The sequence below is a fragment of the Magnolia sinica genome, chromosome 18, assembly GCF_029962835.1.
Source record: "Magnolia sinica isolate HGM2019 chromosome 18, MsV1, whole genome shotgun sequence".
NCBI classification, from domain to species: Eukaryota; Viridiplantae; Streptophyta; class Magnoliopsida; order Magnoliales; family Magnoliaceae; genus Magnolia; species Magnolia sinica.
In genome coordinates, this window is record NC_080590.1 from 60,801,963 (window position 1) to 60,822,307 (window position 20,345).

The 20,345-nt window shown below is 40.3% G+C and overlaps 1 protein-coding gene across 1 annotated transcript in view; it reads left to right on the plus strand.

Moving 5' to 3' along the window:
* LOC131232228 (protein SUPPRESSOR OF GENE SILENCING 3) overlaps positions 1 to 20,345 on the plus strand; it is a 45,539-nt gene that overhangs the window by 10,392 nt on the left and 14,802 nt on the right. Inside the window, exon 2 of the mRNA XM_058228424.1 lies at positions 15,842 to 16,149. Coding sequence (XP_058084407.1) covers positions 15,842 to 16,149 — 308 coding nt within the window. The remainder of the gene's footprint in view (positions 1 to 15,841; positions 16,150 to 20,345) is intronic.

The window sequence follows — 20,345 nt, forward strand, 5'->3', positions numbered from 1 at the left end:
CTTTATCAACATAAATTTGAGAATGTGGAGCCAGATTTCGTGAATGTTGATCCTATTAGAAGAGAGTGAGAATTCATGGCGGGGGCAGGAGATCTGATTGTCATTTGCGACTTGGTGGGTTTATCCTTCTAAGGCGGTGAAGATGACTCCTGGAGTCTTGGGATCTTCTTAGGGGACTGGAAGGCTGGGGATGTAATACAGAATAGGGGGGAGTTCAAATTTACATTTTGGATGAGGGGGTTTACATCAGTTTCATAAGTATTTTAGAATCACTTAATGTTCAATGATCCAAACCTTCCAATCAATGGCCATCGACATTGGTGGTCCAAATCAAATATAATATAGAAAAGGTCTAATAAGTCCTCCATCACGCATCCCACTTTTGATTGACGATCTCTCTCAACGACCACTTTGATAGGATGATTTTAACCATTTGATGAACGGTTATGAAAATGGATGGTCTGTATTGATTATAATAGCGAAAGGTCAATCGTTAATCTGAACCCTCCATGTGGGGCTTACCTTGACTTGTCATTCATCTTAATCATCTTGATTGGATGATCTAGCAGTTGAAAATGGATGGTCCACATTGATTATATCAAGAAGTTTTAATTGTGGGGCCCACCTTTATTTCTCATCTATCTTAAAAGTCCCTTGGTAACCATCTGATCAACAGCTAGGAAAATGGATGTTCCATATTGATTGTGATAGATAATTTGGTCATTGATTTGGGCCATCTATGATGTGGGGCCACCTTTAGCTGTCCATCCCTCCTAAAAATCACTTTGTTAGTCCATCCAGCCAGTAAGCTGATGTGCTTTCAGGTACTTCCTGCTGCTTTCAGGTACTTCCTGCTCTTTTTGTCAACCCAATTTAGTCATATTTCATTCTTAATAACTTCTTCAACTTGTAATTCCTATGTAAAAGATCTGATTGGTAATGTTGGAGCCACTAACTAGTTCTGAAGTAGAGTTTACTAACTCTTTAGGTTTGTCGCTTTCTGGCTTGGTTTGCATGGTTTTCTTCATGCCCTTCTTTATGAAACATGGATCAGGGCAGTATCATTTCATTTATGTGATTATCTCAATTCCCGTCTTTTTCTGGACGGTTGAATCTCTTACATGGAATCCAATACTTCTCATATGTCCCCTTGCTGGAAGCTTTCTTTATGTTATCATCATTATGGGACGAGTCTAGTTTGAAATTGACTCCTAGATTTGGCATATGATTAACATTTTCATCATATAAGATTAATCTTTTTACCAAATAGCTGGGTCAAAGCTATGAAGATTATGATGATACCATTCATCCATTCTGGATGTGTTGCCTCTGTTTCTGTAAATTGTTCTTCTACTTCCCTCAGGTCCTTTTTGGCCTTCCCCCATTTCAATCTTTTCTCAATTTATGTTATTCATAATCATCTAAGCCTTATACAACTAATTTGGTTCAGCTACAAAAAGCCTGTTTCGATATTCCATTCTATGACGGATCATGTCCTCAGTCAAACTATAGGTCTTTTCTTACTACCTCCACCAATGTTGTTTTGGGCCTTCCCCATGCCCTTCAGAGCATTTGATTTGAACCAACTCATTCCTTATTACAGGGGCTATTCTTGGTCTCCATTGCACATGGCCAAACCATCAACTTTCCTTCATTTTATTACCTATTGGTGCTACTCCTAAGTTCCATCGAATTCATTCATTTATAATTCTATCCTTGTCTTGCCACTCATCCTCCTCCTCATTCTCTTTTCAGATGCATGCTCATACTATGCTACTCTGCCCACCAAAACTTTTCTTTGAATTTTTGGATTTTACTTCTGCAAACAATTTCATATTCTTGTCTAGTCACCCACACTTCTTGAAAGTCTTTAATTATAGTGTCTGCCTAACTTTGCCTAGAAAAGTCTTCATCTACTCATATTCTGAAAATCCCTTTGTTGTCCATCCATCGAGTCTAGGACAGTGAATTCTTTTGTGGTTAGTGTCTCAAAAAAGATCGTCTGAAATTTGATAACCCTTTTGGTCTTTGCTTCTTGTTTTGGCTGATATGTCCTTTTGTTTCATAAAAGATAGGAATGAATTCCTGTTATGAAGGATAGACCTATTTATCCTTCCATCATCCAACTCATATATCAATACATTACCCTCTTTCCCATGTGGATAAATGACAATGTTTATTGAAGAAGTGATATGAACATACTGTGGATCTCTTCAAACACGAATGATAAATTCCAAGGCTTGAAACACCCTCTCCCCACCTAAGAAATGGTTAGTGGATGGTGAACTTCTCGGAAAAGATCCTCCAACCTTCTTTCCTAAGAAGCCAAACCCATGACTCAGTGGAGTTTCTCCAACTACAAGGGCCAAAAAAGTCCATTTGCTCACTGCCCTGTAATCTCTTATGATTCTTTTGATCTCATACCACCCTGGCTAGAGGTGCACACGAACCGAGCTAGCTCGGTTAGCTTGCTTGAGTCGGATCGAAGTTGAGTTCGAGCCGAGTCGAGCTGATTTTTTGAGCTCGAAAATGAGTTCGAGCCGGCCCCAGCTCGACTTGACTCGGATTGAATCCAGCTTGAATTGAACTCGGATCGAACCAGTTCGGTGACTCGGTTACTTTGCTATTGATGTTGCTCACCGAGTGTTTGATGAAATGACTCGATCAAGTGTGGCTGGTGGCAAGGAAGGTATGTACATGAAACAAATACCCTTTTTTTTTCTTGGTTTTTATGTTGCTTAGAAGGTGTTTGATTAAATACTTGTAAAATCATTGCTTCTGTTTTACATACAGTGGGATTTTGAAGATGCAGTCCAGTTGTTTGTGGAAATGCTGCACAGGAGAACTCGGCTCGATCTTGGCTCGAACTGCTGACCGAGCCGAGCCGAGCTGGCCAGTCAGGCTCAAGGACCGAGCCGAGCCGAGTTAGAGCTGAGGTCAGCTAGTGGCCGAGCCGAGTCGAGCTGAGGCCAACTCGACTCGGTTCGACTCGATGTACACCCCTAACCCTGGCTTGCCAATGCACAAACTGTCAAGTCTAATTTTCATAAAAAATGGTGGAAGGGTTAGTTGATCTCATACTATCAATGTTCTGCTCAGGTTCACTGCGGATCATGAAATGCCGGTTGACATGCAAATTTGTTGCCTTCACTCCTCCAAGCTTGGGTCTAATAGGAGCCCACTTAATGAGGCTACTCTTGATGCTTTCTGCCTCTTTGAGCAAAGATTTGTTCTTATCAGTTATTTGCTCATCCCAAATCTTGTAACAAAGAGCATCGTGGAGTATTTTCCACAAAATTTTACCTCTTCCCATGAATGGCTCCCTAACTTTTCCCCACCTCACTAAGACTTATGTGGAAAGTCCAAGAGCCCCAAATAATGAGATGAAGTAACCCAAATATCCTTTTCCACACTACAATGTGCATTCAAGGTGTACCAACGAAGAAAGCGCTAACCACAAGTGCCGTCCTTGTGGATAGGCGAATATTGAGGAGCTGAAGACCTTTCACATGTGATTGGACATATAGAAGACCCCACTTAGGGAAGACACATGTGAAGGAAGATTGGAGAAAGAAGACCGAGCGCCCAAACTTTCCCATACTTATGTTATTTGCGCGTTTTTTGACTTAGTTAGGGGCCTTTTAGTAATCTTATATCTTTATTTGCTTATCCTAGGGGTATTTTAGTAATTTTATGTCTTTATTTGCTTATTTAAGTGGGGTAAAGCCCTAAACACGAATTTCAACTATTGATTAATGAAAAGCAAACCCTTTGGTTGCCTCCTTCCTCTCTTCTCTCTAATGGTGCTTCTTCTCTCCCCTTGATCTTCTTCTTCTAATTTCTTCTTGTGCCCCTCCAACTTCCTCAAGGTAATAACTTTCTTCCTTCTATTTTCTAGTTTTGGCTAATTCTTCTTCGATCAAAATCTTGAGAACCGATCTAAACCCTAAATCCCCAAATTCTCAAATCCCTAATCCGAGAAACTTCTTGGTTCTTCGGACTAGTGATCTTCATTGATCGATTGGGTGTGACCATGCAAGATCGGGAGGTCTCATCCCTCGCCGGATCCAACCTAAGTAGTAATTGAATTCCATACTCCATGGTTGTAGTGATGGCCCGCTCCATTGCATGTTTCCTTTATGATTTTCTTAGTTATGATGATTACTGTTAGAATTTTAGATCATTTATTCCTTTTATTTCCGCTGTTTAATTATGTCCATGAGCATGCATCATAATTAGGGCTGTCCTGCGTCAAATTTGGTATCAAAGCCTAGGCTTGCATGGTTTTTGTCTAGATCGAGTTATCAAATTAGGGTTTTGATTTTTAGGTTTAACTTAGGAAAGTTCCAGGTTTAGAAAGTTTTCAATTTTAGAAACTTTCCAATTTTAGAAAGTTCCTAATCTGGAAAATTTTCAGATTTGAGTTGTTTCCTGTTTCAACTTAATTGTGTCAGTTCATAGTAGTTTTGCATTCATCGCATTCATCTTGAAAGTCATAACACCTAGTAGTCTAGTTAGGTAGAGTTTGGTTCAAGTCTTCATTGTATGCCCACGAGAAGAGGTAGAGGTTTCGGACTTCAACCTACCATGAATAACGAGCAGTTATCTGAGCAACTTGCTCAATTGATACAAAAGATAACCGCTCTAGAAGCGGGTCAAAGGCGTGAGTTTGCCCGCCTTGAGAACCAAATTACCACTACCATGACTAAGGTGGAGCAACTAGAGGCGTCCCAAAAGGAAAACCCCGTTGTAGGGGAAGATGCGCACTCCCAAGTGGAAGGAATCATGGAAGAACGTGCTGCCACACGTGGTGGTAGTGAGGATAGAGATCGTGGTAACGGTCGTGGTGTGGTGCGAGAGGCACGAGCCACATATGGTCATCAAGACCGTTATGATCCAGATGAGCGTGCGATGAAGAGTGTGAGAGTTGAGGCCCCGAGTTTTGATGGACGCTTGGATCCCAAGGCATTCCTTGACTGGGTTGCTGACATGGACCACTACTTTGAGTGGTATGGCATGTCAAAAAACTGTCAAATGCGGTTTGCTAAGATGAAGCTTGTGGGTCAAGCCAAGCTCTTTTGGACCAACACCGAGCGTAGGATAGAGAGAGTTGGTAGAGCCCCTATCACACATTGGTATGAGATGAAAGAGAAGTTGAAGGAGAAGTACCTTCCTCTCTCATACCGTCAGAAGCTCCTTGACCAATGACAATCCTTACGCCAAGGGTCAATGCCTGCCGCTGACTACATCGCTAAATTTGAAGAGTATGTGATGCGATGTGATATCCGAGAAGACCCTCTAGTAACGCTCTCGCGTTTTAAGACGGGCCTTTGTGCGGATCTTCAGCGCGAGCTTATTACTCGGCCCTTAACGGACTTAGATGAAGCATATCAAGTCGTGCAGGAGTTAGAGCAATATCTGAAGGCTCTTGTCATTCGTCGTTTTGAGTCCCGAGACTCTAGTGCTAGATCTAGTTCCCAAAGAACTAGACCTAATATTGGTAGTCAACCTAGGGCACAGGCGACCATTCCGCCTAGGCCTAGGGAGGACAAGGGCAAAGGGGTTCTTGGTGCCGGTCCTAGTAACATGAGCCAGGTGAGGTGCTATGAGTGTGACAACCTTGGCCACATGTCTAATCAGTGTCCTACGAAGAGCCGTAGGAGAGCCTTCGTTATAGGCGAGTCCCACGAGGGTGGAGATGACCAGGGTGATTATGAAGTTGAAGAGTATCACCCTGAAGGAGGACTTACTGATGAAGAAGAAGTGGATGGAGAAGCAACGCTTGCAGTAGTCAGGCGTGTGTTAGCTCAGTCTAGAAGTAGTGTTGACTGGCGTCGAAGCACTATCTTATACACTATTGCCAAGTGTGGTGAAAAGAATTGTAAGGTGATAGTGGACAGTGGAAGTTGTCAGAATGTGATTTCCACTAACACCTTAGATCGCTTAAAACTGGAATCCACACCTCATCCAGACCCGTATAAAGTTTCTTGGGTTGACAAGACATCCCTACCTATCACCCAGTAATGTCTAGTCCTCATTGAGTTTGGGTCATACAAAGAGTCCCCCTGTGGTGTGATGTTTTACCTATGGATGTGGTACGTGTTATCCTAGGTAGACCGTGGCTATTCGATAATGATGTCATGATCTTTGGCCGTTCGAATGCGTGTACTTTTATATATAATGGTAAAAAGATCAAACTTAATCCCATGCCACCTGAGAATACACTAGGGAAGAAGAATGATGAGAAGGCAAGTGAGCCTAGAGAAATGGAAAAATCCAAACCTAAGTCTTTACATATAATCAGCGCAAGAGAGTTTGAAAAAGAGGCTAAGGAAGATTCTATGGTGTATGCCCTTGTGGCTAGAGAAATTACACCTGAGGTTCCATCAGAGTTGCCCTGTGAGGTGACCTCGGTCCTGAAGGAATACTGATGTATTTCCCGAAGACTTACCGAATGAGTTGCCACCTATGAGGGACATACGAATGCCATTGATCTTGTCCCAGGTCTACTCTACCGAACCTTCCCCACTACAGGATGAACCCTGCGGCGCATGCGAGTTGAAGAAGCAAGTTGATGAGCTTCGCAAAAGGGTTTCATCCAAGAGAGTATGAGCCCGTGTGCCGTGCTGCATTGTTGACGCCAAAGAAAGACGGCACGTGGCGCATGTGTGTGGATAGCCGTGCCATAAACAAAATTATTGTCAAGTATAGGTTCCCTATACCTAGACTTGATGATATGCTTGACATGATGGCCGGTCCACTATATTCTCTAAGATAGACCTCAAGAGTGGATATCACCAAATTCGTATACGCCCAGGAGATGAGTGGAAGACGGCGTTTAAGACGAAAGATGGGCTGTATGAGTGGTTGGTCATGCCCTTCGGCTTGACTAACGCACCCAGTACTTTCATGCGGGTGATGACACAAACTTTGAGGCCGTTCATGGAAAAATTCCTAGTGGTGTACTTTGACGATATTCTTATTTATAGTACCACTAAGGAATCACACCTTGAACATTTAAAGAAAGTCTGTAGTGTCCTTAGGAAGGAAAAGTTGTACGCTAATCTTAAGAAATGTGCATTCATGTCTAACCAAGTTGTGTTCTTAGGATTTATAGTGTCATCTGAAGGGATGCGCGCAGACCCTGAAAAAGTCAGGGCCATAGTTGAGTGGCCAGAACCAAGGAACATTCATGAGGTGCGAAGTTTTCACGGCCTAGCAACTTTTTATCGTCGGTTCATTAGGGGTTTTAGCACGATCATGGCTCCCATTGCTGAGTGCATGAAAAAGGGAGAGTTCGTGTGGTCTAAAGCCGCCGTCAAGGCTTTTAAAGAAATTAAGGGCAAGATGGTGGAAGCTCCTGTCATGCGTCTACCTGACTTTTCTAAAGTCTTTGTAGTAGCGTGCGATGCGTCTGGTGTCGGTATAGGTGGAGTGTTGAGTCAAGAAGGACACCCAGTGGCCTATTTCAGTGAGAAACTGAATGAGGCAAAACAAAAATACTCCACTTACGACAAAGAATTTTATGCGGTAGTGCAATCCCCGAGACATTGGCGACACTACCTCCTACCGCAAGAATTCGTTTTGTTTTCTGACCATGAGGCTTTGAGATATTTGCATTCTCAGAAGAAACTCAACCTAAGGCATGCCAAGTGGGTAGCGTTTCTTCAGGAATATTCGTTTGTTTTGAAACACAAGGCCGGGGTTGAAAACAAACCAGCGGATGCCCTTAGTAGGAGAGTGGCGTTGCTCAACTCCTTGAGTGTAGAGGTAGTCGGATTTGAGCAATTGAAAGATGAATACCCCATATGTCCTGATTTTGGGGGTACTTACGCGTCGCTCTCTAGTGACCAGCATATTATGGGTGAATATGTTCTTAAAGATGGCTTTCTTTTCAAGGGAGACAGACTTTGTATTCCCCGTATGTCCCTTCGTGAATTCCTCATCTAGGAGCTTCATTCAGGAGGGATAGCTGGCCATTTTGGTCGTGATAAGACCATTGCCCTCGTGGAAGATCGTTTCTATTGGCCAAGCCTCAAGCGAGACGTAGCCAAAGTTTTAGGGCAGTGTCGAACATGTCAGCTGGCAAAGCAAAGAAACGCCATTGTCAGTGCCACATGCTCCGTGGCAGGACATTAGTATGAACTTCGTGCTCGGGCTTCCCAAGACTATAAAAAAGCACAATTCCGTTTTTGTCGTTGTGGACCATTTTTCTAAAATGGCGCATTTCTTCCTATGTTCGAAGACGTCAGATGCGTCTCATGTTGCTCGTCTTTTTTTTTTATGGTGTGGTGCGTCTCCATGGGTTACTTAAAACCATAGTGTTTGATCGTGATGTTCGATTTACTAGCTATTTTTGGAAGACACTGTGGCACATTATGGGAACTCGTTTGCAATTTTCTACTGCTTACCACCCACAAACAGATGGTCAAACTGAAATGGTAAACCGTAGCCTTGGAAATCTTCTACGTTGTCTAGTGGGTGAACATGTTAAGACTTGGGACCTAATTTTACCAACTGCTGAACTTGCTTATAATGGGTCAGTTAATAGATCTACAGGGTTAAGTCCTTTTGAAATTGTAAGTGGTTATAAACCTAGAATGCCCATAGATCTCTTACCTATGTCTGTTACCCAAAGGTCTTCTGAGTCAGCCGATGCATTCGCACGCCATATTCATGATTTGCATACACATATTAGACAGCGGTTAAATAAGACCAATGATGATTATAAAGTTTCAGCTGATTCTCATTGTAGAATGCAAGAATTTCAAGAAGGAGACTATGTAATGGTGCGAATAAGGCCAGAGCGATTCTCTCAAGGATCTGCAAAGAAATTACAGGCGCGTAGTACTGGACCATTCAAGATATTACAAAAGGTTGGGTCCAACGCGTATCGGGTTGACCTTCCACCTGAAATGAGCATTAATCCAACTTTTAATGTGGAAGATCTAGTCCGTGCCCATACTCCCATTGTTGATACATCATCCCTTTCATGGCCTTTTTCTGAGTTTGCTACCCAACCCCTTCCACCCCCTCCTCCACCCATTACCCATAAAGAAGCAATTCAGGAAATCTTGGATGACGAGATAGTATCCACGAGAGATGGGGGTTTCCAAAGGTATCTTGTCAGATGGAAAAACAAACCATCGTCTGAATCTACGTGGCTGTCGGGCGACGCATTGCAAGGTATTGATCCAGATCTACTCGAGCGCTACAAAAGTTTCAACTCGTCGGAGTCGAGTTTTTCTCACCCGAGGGGAATTGATGCGGACACAGGTGCATTCAAGGTGTACCAACGAAGAAAGCGCCAACCACAAGTGCCGTCCTTGTGGATAGGCGAATATTGAGGAGCTGAAGACCTTTCACATGTGATTGGACATATAGAAGACCCCACTTAGGGAAGACACATGTGAAGGAAGATTGGAGAAAGAAGACCGAGCGCCCAAACTTTCCCATACTTATGTTATTTGCGCGTTTTTTGACTTAGTTAGGGGCCTTTTAGTAATCTTATATCGTTATTTGCTTATCCTAGGGGTATTTTAGTAATTTTATGTCTTTATTTGCTTATTTAAGTGGGGTAAAGCCCTAAACTTGAATTCAACTATTGATTAATGAAAAGCAAACCCTTTGGTTGCCTCCTTCTTCTCTTCTCTCTAATGGTGCTTTTTCTCTCCCCTTGATCTTCTTCTTCTAATTTCTTCTTGTGCCCCTCCAACTTCCTCAAGGTAATAACTTTCTTCCTTCTATTTTTTAGTTTTGGCTAATTCTTCTTCGATCAAAATCTTGAGAACCGATCTAAACCCTAAATCCCCAAATTTTCAAGTCCCTAATCCGAGAAACTTCTTGGTTCTTCGGACTAGTGATCTTCATTGATCGATTGGGTGTGACCATGCAAGATCGGGAGGTCTCATCCCTCGCCGGATCCAACCTAAGTAGTAATTGAATTCCATACTCCATGGTTGTAGTGATGGCCCGCTCCATAGCATGTTTCCTTTATAATTTTCTCAGTTATGATGATTATTGTTAGAATTTTATATCATTTATTCCTTTTATTTTCGCTGTTTAATTATCTCCATGAGCATGCATCATAATTAGGGCTGTCCTAAATATCCTTTTCCACACTACAATGAATATCTTGAGAATGTTGAGTTGCAATTTCGCCTGGGCTGATATTTGATCTTTAGAAGGGTGATACCTCATGTTTTCAAATTTTGGAAAATGAGAGGTGTATTTGTTACTCTATCTACCAACCATTTTGCTGCCCTTTCTTGGGTAGTCTGCGACTCCACACTTGTTTTGACGGATTGTCTAGCATACCTTTGCATCCACCTAAAACTTTGTATGTATCGTTTTTTGGCTTTTTGAGATCGTGTCTCTTTTCATCGACACCTTACTTTCCCCTCCTAGTGTCGCCCTATCTATCCCTCCCTCGTTGAGGAGTCATACTAGTGAATCTAATCTCTATAAGCCTTTGAGCTGATCTTCAATTGAACGAGCTCCATCTCTTCTCATGATCTCTTTAGGATCGATTATCATGTCTCTGAAGTTCAGTGCTCTAGAAGAATGGTTTCGAAGTTGCACGCAATTAACAGAATGCTGGCAAAGCCCATTGCACACTTCCAATTCCCACCCATCAGTTCCAAGGAGATTGTGATTTTAGAGACATCCCTATTTGTCATTCTTCTGCCTTCCCTAAATGCTCTCCTTCTGTCTTTAGTCAGGGAGCATTACAGAGTTGAGAAATCATTTGTTTTTCTCACTCCCTCTTTTTTGGTTTGATGACCTGCATCGCATGTGTAGTTCATAGTCTATATTAGTTTTTCTTTTCAGCATGGTTGATCCATATGATCTAGATGGCCACCTGCCTTCAATTACTTTTCTGACTCTTGCATCTTATCTCTAACCTATCAATTGCACCATCCTTTTTCTTGTTCGGAAATCCAACTTTTTGGTATTTTTATTTTAATTTTATTTTGGTGGATGTTCTGAAGTATTTCTCTGGCCTTGTGTTCACCTAAATATCTGTATCTATTGTGTTTCCATCTTTTGATGCCTCGGCCTTTTCTATTCCTATCCCTCTCTCTCTGACTTTCATCTTGTGTATCTTACAAATGTTGGGTCTGGAAACCTCGAACCATGATCTTATATCACATGAGAAATCCACCTCTTGCTTGAAAGTTCATTGACATAGGAGAATTTTGTTATATATATTGTTATTTTTTTTTTACATTCCATGTATGTAGACAATGCCAACAAGCTAGTTGGTACATACCCTCCGGTTCCCACCTGTGGAGTCTAATGAGATGGAAATTTTCAAGTCCTTCACATTCTTCCTCCTCCCACCAAGGAAATAGGAATATTTGAGGCTAACCTTTCATTCTTCCTGTTTGGAGCTCCCTTAAGCCTCTGCCTCTGATGGGAGAAGAAAACAGGATTGAGAAGTTATTTATTTGTTTATCTGAGGTTGGTCTGTCTCGATAGCTCACTTGATGAAGCTTTCACAAGTTTTACATAGTTGACCAGCTTTCTCCAGTTGCCACGACCAATGTTTTTCCTCATCTGTTTCATTTCATACCCTATCTCTAGTTGGTCAGTTTTTAATTATTCTGCATCCTTGTATGATTTACCCCATTTCCCTTTTTATTGTATTGAATGTCAAGGTTTGGGACAGAGGTGAGTTGTTCTTTACACATCTCAAAACTCCTTGCAACTGCACATCTTGGATATGCCCCTTTGGTTCGGATCTCGTCTGGATCATCTTGTGTGAACTCGGCTTTCTGTACTTCTCACACCTATTAGTATTCGGTGTTTCATTGTCACACTAAATTTGACAAAGGCATAGATTTCTGCTACGGCGATCTCTGGGAATGAATATATCTTTCCAAAAAAAATAATCTCGGGGAATGAATGCATCAACTTTCCGTATTTCTTGCATATCGTATAAAGATGTCAGCCGAACATCGTGTGTCAACTTTCTTATCTCTTCCAATTTGATGGTCTTGTATGAACCTTAGTTGAGGATCCTTCTAACTAGGTGCTCCTCCCACTTTGTATCCCCGCTTCAGATCTACGCTCCCATTCGTGCTTCCCAACTATTTATACTTGTTTTTGTTTACATTTTGAAAGAGATGCTTCCCTGCTCCTGCACCCGAACCTGTTGCTGCTTCTCTTTACTGTGAACTGACATTCAATACTTTTCCATACACCTATTGACACCCATTTGGCATTTCATGCTTCATCCTCTACCAAATTTGACAAAAACAAATGCTTAGATTTCCATAGCCTGAGTCTCCGAGGATGAATACATCCATCAACTTTTGATATTTCATGAACATTGTGCAAAGATTTCAATCGAACATCTTGAAGGGATCTGAGGATGGATGACTGTTAGGCACTGGTTTGTTTCTACACACATGTTCAATCTCCCATCCCGACAGTTTTCTCTTCCAACAAACAATTATTGGTCCGCAGTATCCCTAACCTCCCGTACCTTAGCTACTCTTAAGAGTAGGCCTTCATGTCTGACACTTTAGCAGGATATAGATGGTTTTAAAAATGCTAATTTCCTTTATGGTTTTCTCAAACACTTCAGTATTAGAGTTTTTGTGTTTTGGAGATAACCATATGCAGGTTCAGTTGTTTGGAACTATCAGAAATTGAGACATGGCCTCTGATGTGTGCATTTAGCTTTAACTGACATATTGTGCGTGTGTTTATAATCTGCACTAAGTGCATACCTGGCTATATGGATTGCCTTTATAGCACGAGGCCCCATCCTCTTGTTGAGTAATTGGATGGACAGATTATCTAGTTGCAAATCATTTTATTTTGCATGTTCAGTTCATGCCTGATGTTGGATGACTTTGTACCACTGTAGTGTCAAGGACTGAAGGGTGAGCCTCAAAAGCTACTTGATTGAAGCTCGTATCACCATAGTCCTTTCTGTTATAGCATAACAGGCCTCATAATCCGAGTAGTGTGATTAATGGATCTGATCAGTTGACTTATCACTTGTTGGCTGCGCTAGTTTGTGTGAATGGTCCTAATATGGGTGTCTAATCTTTGGGACCCACATCTGTATATTGAATTGAATAGCAAACCAGTATAGACCACACTATGCTATGCTACACTCCAGTAAGCTAGGTCTTTCCTTGGTTTCCTAATCAAAGATATTACTAACTGGTTTACTAGTTAGAAGAGGTAGTTTGGGGCGTAAAGGTCCATATGCATGTGTGTTTCAATCCAAAAAGCATATATATGATTGAAAAAAGGGTCTTTTTTTTTTTTTTTTGTTCCCATTATTGGAGTTCTCTTCTATAAGCCTAATTCTTATAGACTAGGGTTGAAGACTCCAGATTTGGCAGTGAGACTCAACTGGTATGTTCTTGCTGTTTTTTCTCTCTCGCTCCACTTCTATTCTACTATATATTTGGGCTGGAACTGTTGTTCTCGGAGATCATTTGCTGAAAGCAGGTGATTCAGCACTGTTACATCTGCTGGAAATTTACAGAAATTGTTGACTGAATGTGCTGAAATTCTGCTGATATTTTTCAAACCTCAAATAAGAGTAACAGGTGCATTTCCTTATTCTCAATCTGAAATGGAATTAACTTCGGTTCAGATATCTGTCAGTGTCCATGTTGGACAGGGAGGGTTCGTTTCCAGTGTCATTTGACTGTAAGCTGAAATTGTTGATCAGAAAACATTGGTATCTGACTATAATTTTCTTCTAGTGTCCTACGAAAGTATGTCATACCCGTCTGATGGTTCAATCATATGGGAAGAACTCGGATCTTTATGGATCTTATGTATGGAGTATTTCATGGTTTATTTATCTTTGAATATCTAGGTCTCTTGGCTTTGACATTTTGGCATGTGCATGTCACTTTGTTGCTACCTTTTAGCTGCTTGACTGTTGGCATTGTTGAATCTGCTGTTGTCAACTCTGTATTTCCATGGGGAAAGCCATTTTGTTAGTTTTCTCAATAAATTGAGAGCTATATATTCAGGGCAGGTTGGGTTGGCATCCAGTGTATCCACATGGCAATCTTACTCTCATACATGCTTGTACATGGAAGCTATTAGACATTCAGTTATGTATGGTTCCTTAATTCCTAAGATGTTTTCTGTTGACCTCCACTGGGGAACACTATCACACAACCATTTTGGTAGTGTCCAATTGTTGGCTAATGTTGTGTGCAACTGTTTTCTAATGCATTATGGTGGCAGGCTTTCAGCCTTCTTTTTTTTTTTTTTTTTTCTGACCAAGTGCATATCTCATTGTTCTGACGTGATATTCATTCTTCCAGGCTCATTGCCTTGCTCTAAGCCTGTATTGAATTGAAAACTTGAAATTTAGTAGCTGCTAGACATCACTTAGAATTTTTGTGGTGTTACTTCCCCAAGAATTGATGGGGGGATATCTTTTTCTAGATAAAAAAAGGTCTGGTGGAGCTCTTAGGGTCTGTTTGGTCTTGAAGTTAATAAATATTTTGTTCTGCTGAGTAGCAGTTTTCTGCTGAATCTATGGTTCTTTTTTTTCCCCTTCTATGAGTCATTTGGGGGAGATAATGATGGTCATCTGCTACTTTATGCTTCAATGTTGTCATCATATGCCGCTGTGATAGCACTATGCCACCTGCCCCTGCAGGAGCAATCTTTTGAAGATGGGATTTTTGGATGTTTCTTTTTTATAACCTGCATTTTGCTTTTCTTTTGTTGTCATTTTTGCTATAGGTGGAGTATGTTGCTGCTGGATTTTGTGTTAGGTTGCTACTTATCTTTGTGATTTACCTATCACAGGGATCATTCATTCTTATGCTTTGTTGTTAATGTGAGGACTGTTTGGTCATTGGGCACATGATCCTTTTGCTTGCTTTTCTTTCCTCTAGCAGTTTTATTTAATAGAAAAATAGGGGTTCTTATGCATATCTTTATGATTGCTTTCGGTTCCTTTCACGGTGACAAATACCAATTTGGTGAGCATACTTGCTGTGCGATCTGCATACAATAAGCTTATGTCTCTGAAGCAATTTGGCCATCTTGTTTATCAACCCATGTTAAACAGGTAGGGCAGGGTACGGATAACTTGTGGCTATGGCTATTGCACTTACCTGACCCATATTGAAGGCTGGATATTGTCATAGGAAAGATGGATTCTGGTTACTTTTGTGATTTTTTTTCCTTATTTTTTGGGGATTTTTCTTCTGGTGTCTATCATTTCTTGATTATTCTGTGTTGCTGTGTATGTTTGTTTAAGTGGGAGGATTAGGCATTTTATGACTGGTTGAACGAAACATTGAAGTTTCATACGAACATGAGTTATTCAGTGTCTTTTGTTAACTGGTGGCATGAAACATTAAAAATTTAAGAGAATGCGATTTGATTGGCCTATTTTCTGCAGTGTGCTTGTATCCATGATCATGATATCGTGACAAATTCACTGGTTTATCTTTCAACCCTGATTCTATATTATTATTCTGTTGGTTAAGGGCTTCTGAAACACCTTTATAATAAACTTGCAAAAATAAGTTTGCATAGTACTTAAATGTGATGCACACGGGAATAGGCAAGTCATGTTTTCAATAATATGCTCCAAATATGGCCCTGTTCTAAGCTTTAATCAGCTTCACAGGGAGCTGCTAGTTCTGAAGGAAATAGTTAAGCTGTAAATTAACTCAGAGGTGTACTTTTCATTATTGTTTTCCTTCTGCAAGGTTCCGTTTATGCCAGCACTGTGGCAGCACGTTCAGTTCTTCTTTCTAGTTTAGTGACTAGTGTAGTCAGAGGGTGGAAGCTGATTTTTTCTGTTATTCAATGCTCTGGGCATGCAAAATTACAGGGATTCAAAAGATTATGCGGATGTACATGGCCTTATCATGCATGCCTACAACTCACAGAATGCAGCCTTGCGTGTTGATCACCTTGGCTTACATAAGGCTCTGTGTGTCCTAATGGGGTGGAACTATGCGAAAGGACCAGATAGCTCTAAGGCATACGAGTCGTTCTCTGCTAGTGAAGCTGAAGCAAATAAGGAGGATCTGATTATATGGCCACCAATAGTGATAATTCATAACACAAAGACAGGACGCAAAAAAGATGGCCGCGTGGAGGGCCTGGGTAACAAAGAGATGGATAATAAACTCAAAGGTATAATTATGTTCCTACCTTCATGTAATTATGTTTTATGGTTCAGCTAGTATGTTTCTTAGTGCTGCAACCTTTGAACTAGGTATGCATCTGAAGGCAGATTATGGATCTGTTCATTTGGATGCCTTTATACCTATTTATAATGCTAGAATTTTGATAGAAGTGGTTGTTTGAGTAGTCCTTTAATCTGTTTAATCTCTTGCATCTGCCATTCTTCTCATGGCAATGGATGGAAGCTCAGGGTTAGGAAATGTTCTTATTCTGGAATTTCACTATTTCTTTAATTGACTACTTTATTGCATTCTAACTTCTGGTTCTAATTACATATGGTTGAACTTTTCCTCCATTCAATGCTGTCTTCATGTATGTTTGTTTTTTATTTTTATTTTGCAAATTGAGTAGTATTTTGAGATTATCTGCAGCGTATGTTAATTGTAACTTTGTCAGCTTAGAGTCGACTATACAAGGTATAATTATCTCAGAATGTGTTCTTTCTTTCAATTAAATGTACGAGTGGTCTTATGTATACTTGATTCATTGATACGTAAATGGTTTCAGATTCTGATTCTGATTTGGAAAATGTAACAAGGATGCAACAGTGTTATGAAATTGTTCTGTATCAACATGTGTCCATGTCTGCATTGTTCAACGATCCTAGACAGATCGTGTAAAAGCAAATCTTTTATGTTTACTAGTTATCTTTATTAGGATACCTTTCCCTTTAAAGATAAATAAATAATTACTGTACAATATTAAATATATTTCTTATTCTATGTATTTGTGTGGATGTTGGTGTCTGAGAGTCATATCCATGCCTGACACACATAGATAACTAGAATAACCAACTTGAATGCTTGCACAAGAGATCTATTGGCTTTTCAACCAAGGGTGTTAAACGATTTGGACTTGATTTAGACTACTTCACAGTATTGACTTGCGCTAGTTGATTCAGTGACTTGGGCAAGTTGGACTTCTTTATATTTGATAATAAGAAATATAAGCAGATGAGTAAAATTCATAAAAGAGAAGATTTTGAAGAAAGAAGGGAGATACTGATTACCCCCCTCCCCCCTCTTTTCATTTCGTAGAAAAAGCGAAAATCCTATTCAATTTCCATGTATTTCCCCTACCTGTCCACTGCCGATAGAAGCCCTAAATCAGAAGTGGACAAAATAAAAAAAAATCTAGATTTCTTTCAGTCGAGATACCCATGCATTTGGGTTCTCTCTCTCTCTCTCTCTCTCTCTCTCTCTCCCCTGCTTAAGGACCTTAAGGTAATCCCAACAGGAATCTAGAACCCTAGAAAGACATGCCGGTGGGTTGTTCACCACTTTTTTGAAGATCTGTGTCGTCCATCATCACTAGTCATTGAGATTGTTCCATATTTGTTGATCATCATTGGCGCTGTCCCATTCTTATGTTGTTTAAAGAACTCTAACCTATGGATCGATAATTGAATATGAAAAGAAACTCCTAAAGAAGGGCTCGAACCTTGAAATTACCTGAACTCTTAGATGAAGTGAAGAGGTCAAATCACGAGCTTAGCATGGTTGGCTCAATTAAGTTGCATATATATGTGTGTGTGCGTGCGCGCGCGCGCGTCTATATATATAATCATCATGTCTTGGGCCAATCTATATTGGGTCATGAAAAACTTGGCTAAATTGAGTTGAGTAGTGAAACTTTTCCCCCCTTTACTCGATATTTGCTTAAAAAGTGGGTTGATTTGGGTGAGTCATGAGTCAACACAGTTTTTGGACCTTGTTTTGAACTCTTGATCTGCCTGTAATCCAGAATTTAAAGCAAACAAGTCCAATTAGGCTATAATGTCAACTTATGTTGGGTAAAATATTTTAACATGGTTGTACTCTCGACTCTTGAGTTGTAACAAATCCTTATTGTACCCTTATGTTAAGAATTTGGGTTTCTGAGAATATGCTACATCCAATCCTTACTGTACGCATTACCTGTAACTGCATTAATGTAATGTAGGCTTGTGAAGCTGTGTGCCTTTATCCCACAGCTTGGGAGATGTGTAGCTGTTTTTCTTAGGATTTTATGTGTTTGGATGGTACTCTATAGTGGAGTATTTTCTTGTCACATTTGTCATTCCTTGCATTGATTATAATGGTGAATCACCTCGGTTTGTGAGTTAGGGGGCAGTTATCTAAGTGTTAAGGACAAATAGGTCTTTTGACTTCTGGTTGCTCAGTTTCTGAGATAGGAAGGTAAATGAGAGGGCTTTTCTTTTTGGAGCCTTTGGGGTATTCTCCCTTGTGCTAACAATGTGGAGAGGAAAGGTGAGGGTTTTTACTCAGGTTGGCTCTTCTCAGTTTTTCCGTTGTGCTTCATGCCTGAGCTTGACTCTTGTGTATGGCTTCTTTTTTAAATAGTTTGTTTAATCTATTTGAACTTTGAATTGTGTTCCTGAGCTATTTCAGGGCTTGTAGTGTTGCTGTTTTTTCTGGGTTTTGTTTAGGGCTGTTTGTATATAGCTTTGGGCTTTTCGGTTCATTTCTGTTTCAATAAAGCTCTTGTTGCTGGCTAAAAAGAAAAAGAAAAGTTAAAGAGGTGGGATTGTTTATCTCTAAGGTTCTTGTGATTGAAAGATGGAAAGAAAAAGGTACATGATTTTATCATGAGGTTCTCTTGGTTATAAGGTTGTGAGAAGACACCAGAAGTGGCTCTCCTCATTTGTGCTGGTGGATTCATATGTGGACATCTTCCTTTTTGAATGTAGCCATAGTGGTGCCATGCAGAATTTGTCTATTTTTTGTTTGCTTGTATGCTCAAAGCTATGGCAGTGTGTTTCACATTATCTTGGAATGATCAAATTACATGCACGATTGTAGAGTTTAGTTCATTTCAATATATGTGTAATGCAAGCGTGCAGATCCAAACACCTTTCATTACTGCCAAGGTGTCGGGCTCCATCTGATTTCTTTCCTTTGACTTGTCTGTTTACTTTCCATTTCTACTGGGATTAGGCGATGTCTTAGGCATGCTGGTGTGAATCTCTTTGTTCTGTTTCTTTTTTGTCTATGTTTACAAACACCATGTGTACATTCTTCTCCTTTTTATTTCTATCTATTTGCACTGCTTATGCATTCTTCTTAGCTATCTTATCATTTGCATCTCATGGGATGTGAGCTGTCGGAACCGCAACACTCTATGCATTCCTTTTCGTTGGTCTTGTTTCTTTCGTTACTGATGGGGCATGGCATCATGCCCCATATGTTTTGTTTCCTTTTGACTTGTCTGTATTTTTGCCACCTATGATAGGATCATGCGACATCTTTGTTACGAGGTTATACATCTCAATTTTTCTTTTTTCTTTTTTCTTTTTTATTTTATTTTATTTTATTTTATTTTTTGCTATTTTTTCCCAGGTTATCACATTTGGTCAGCTTTGTAGATCTTGATAGTGGCTTTCCACTTGAGTATCTGTGTTTGAAGTCGTGCTTGATATTTGTAAAATTTTATGGATAACTGATGCCATCTGTACTAGGCTGTGCAGCTCTTACTAGTTGATCGTCTATGCTATAGGTATGGATGTCTTATGGTCTGTTCTTACTTGATGCTGCCCATGCTAGTTGTGTGCTTTGTAAAACTGATATTGGAGTTGTTTGGTTCCTTTCCTCCTGCTTTGGTAGTCGGGGTTTTTATCTTGTTCTCATCTTTAATTGATGCAAGATCAATAATCTAGACAAAACCATGTGCCATAAATCCCTTCTGTAGATAAAAAGGGTCTTCAATACAATGCTTTCTCCTTTTGTCCTTGCTTTTGTGTTGAGTTGACAGCGTTCTAAGCGCTTTTGACTTCCTTGAACCACCTGGCCAGTGCTTTCTACTCCTATCGAATGAAATGAAGCGTAAAGATGTTTGAAGAGTTATCTCATCTTTCTTCTTATGTTAGTTGAGCCAGATCATAGTCTTGACTCTTGAATCTCCCTAGATTTACACTCGTAAGACAATGTATTTTTGAGAGGCTTGCAAATACAAAATCCATTCATCTTAGGAACCTGTTAAAACATGGAGAAGAAACAAACTTTAAAATAGTCATGATGTCTTGCACGGTTGAGTTGAATGATAAGAGTTGGAAAGTGTAGTCCTGAGTATATTCCTACTTTTGAATGTCTAGAAAGTTTTCCTCCATTTGGTCAATGAAGCTTCATGCCCGCCTCCCTCTAGTTGGT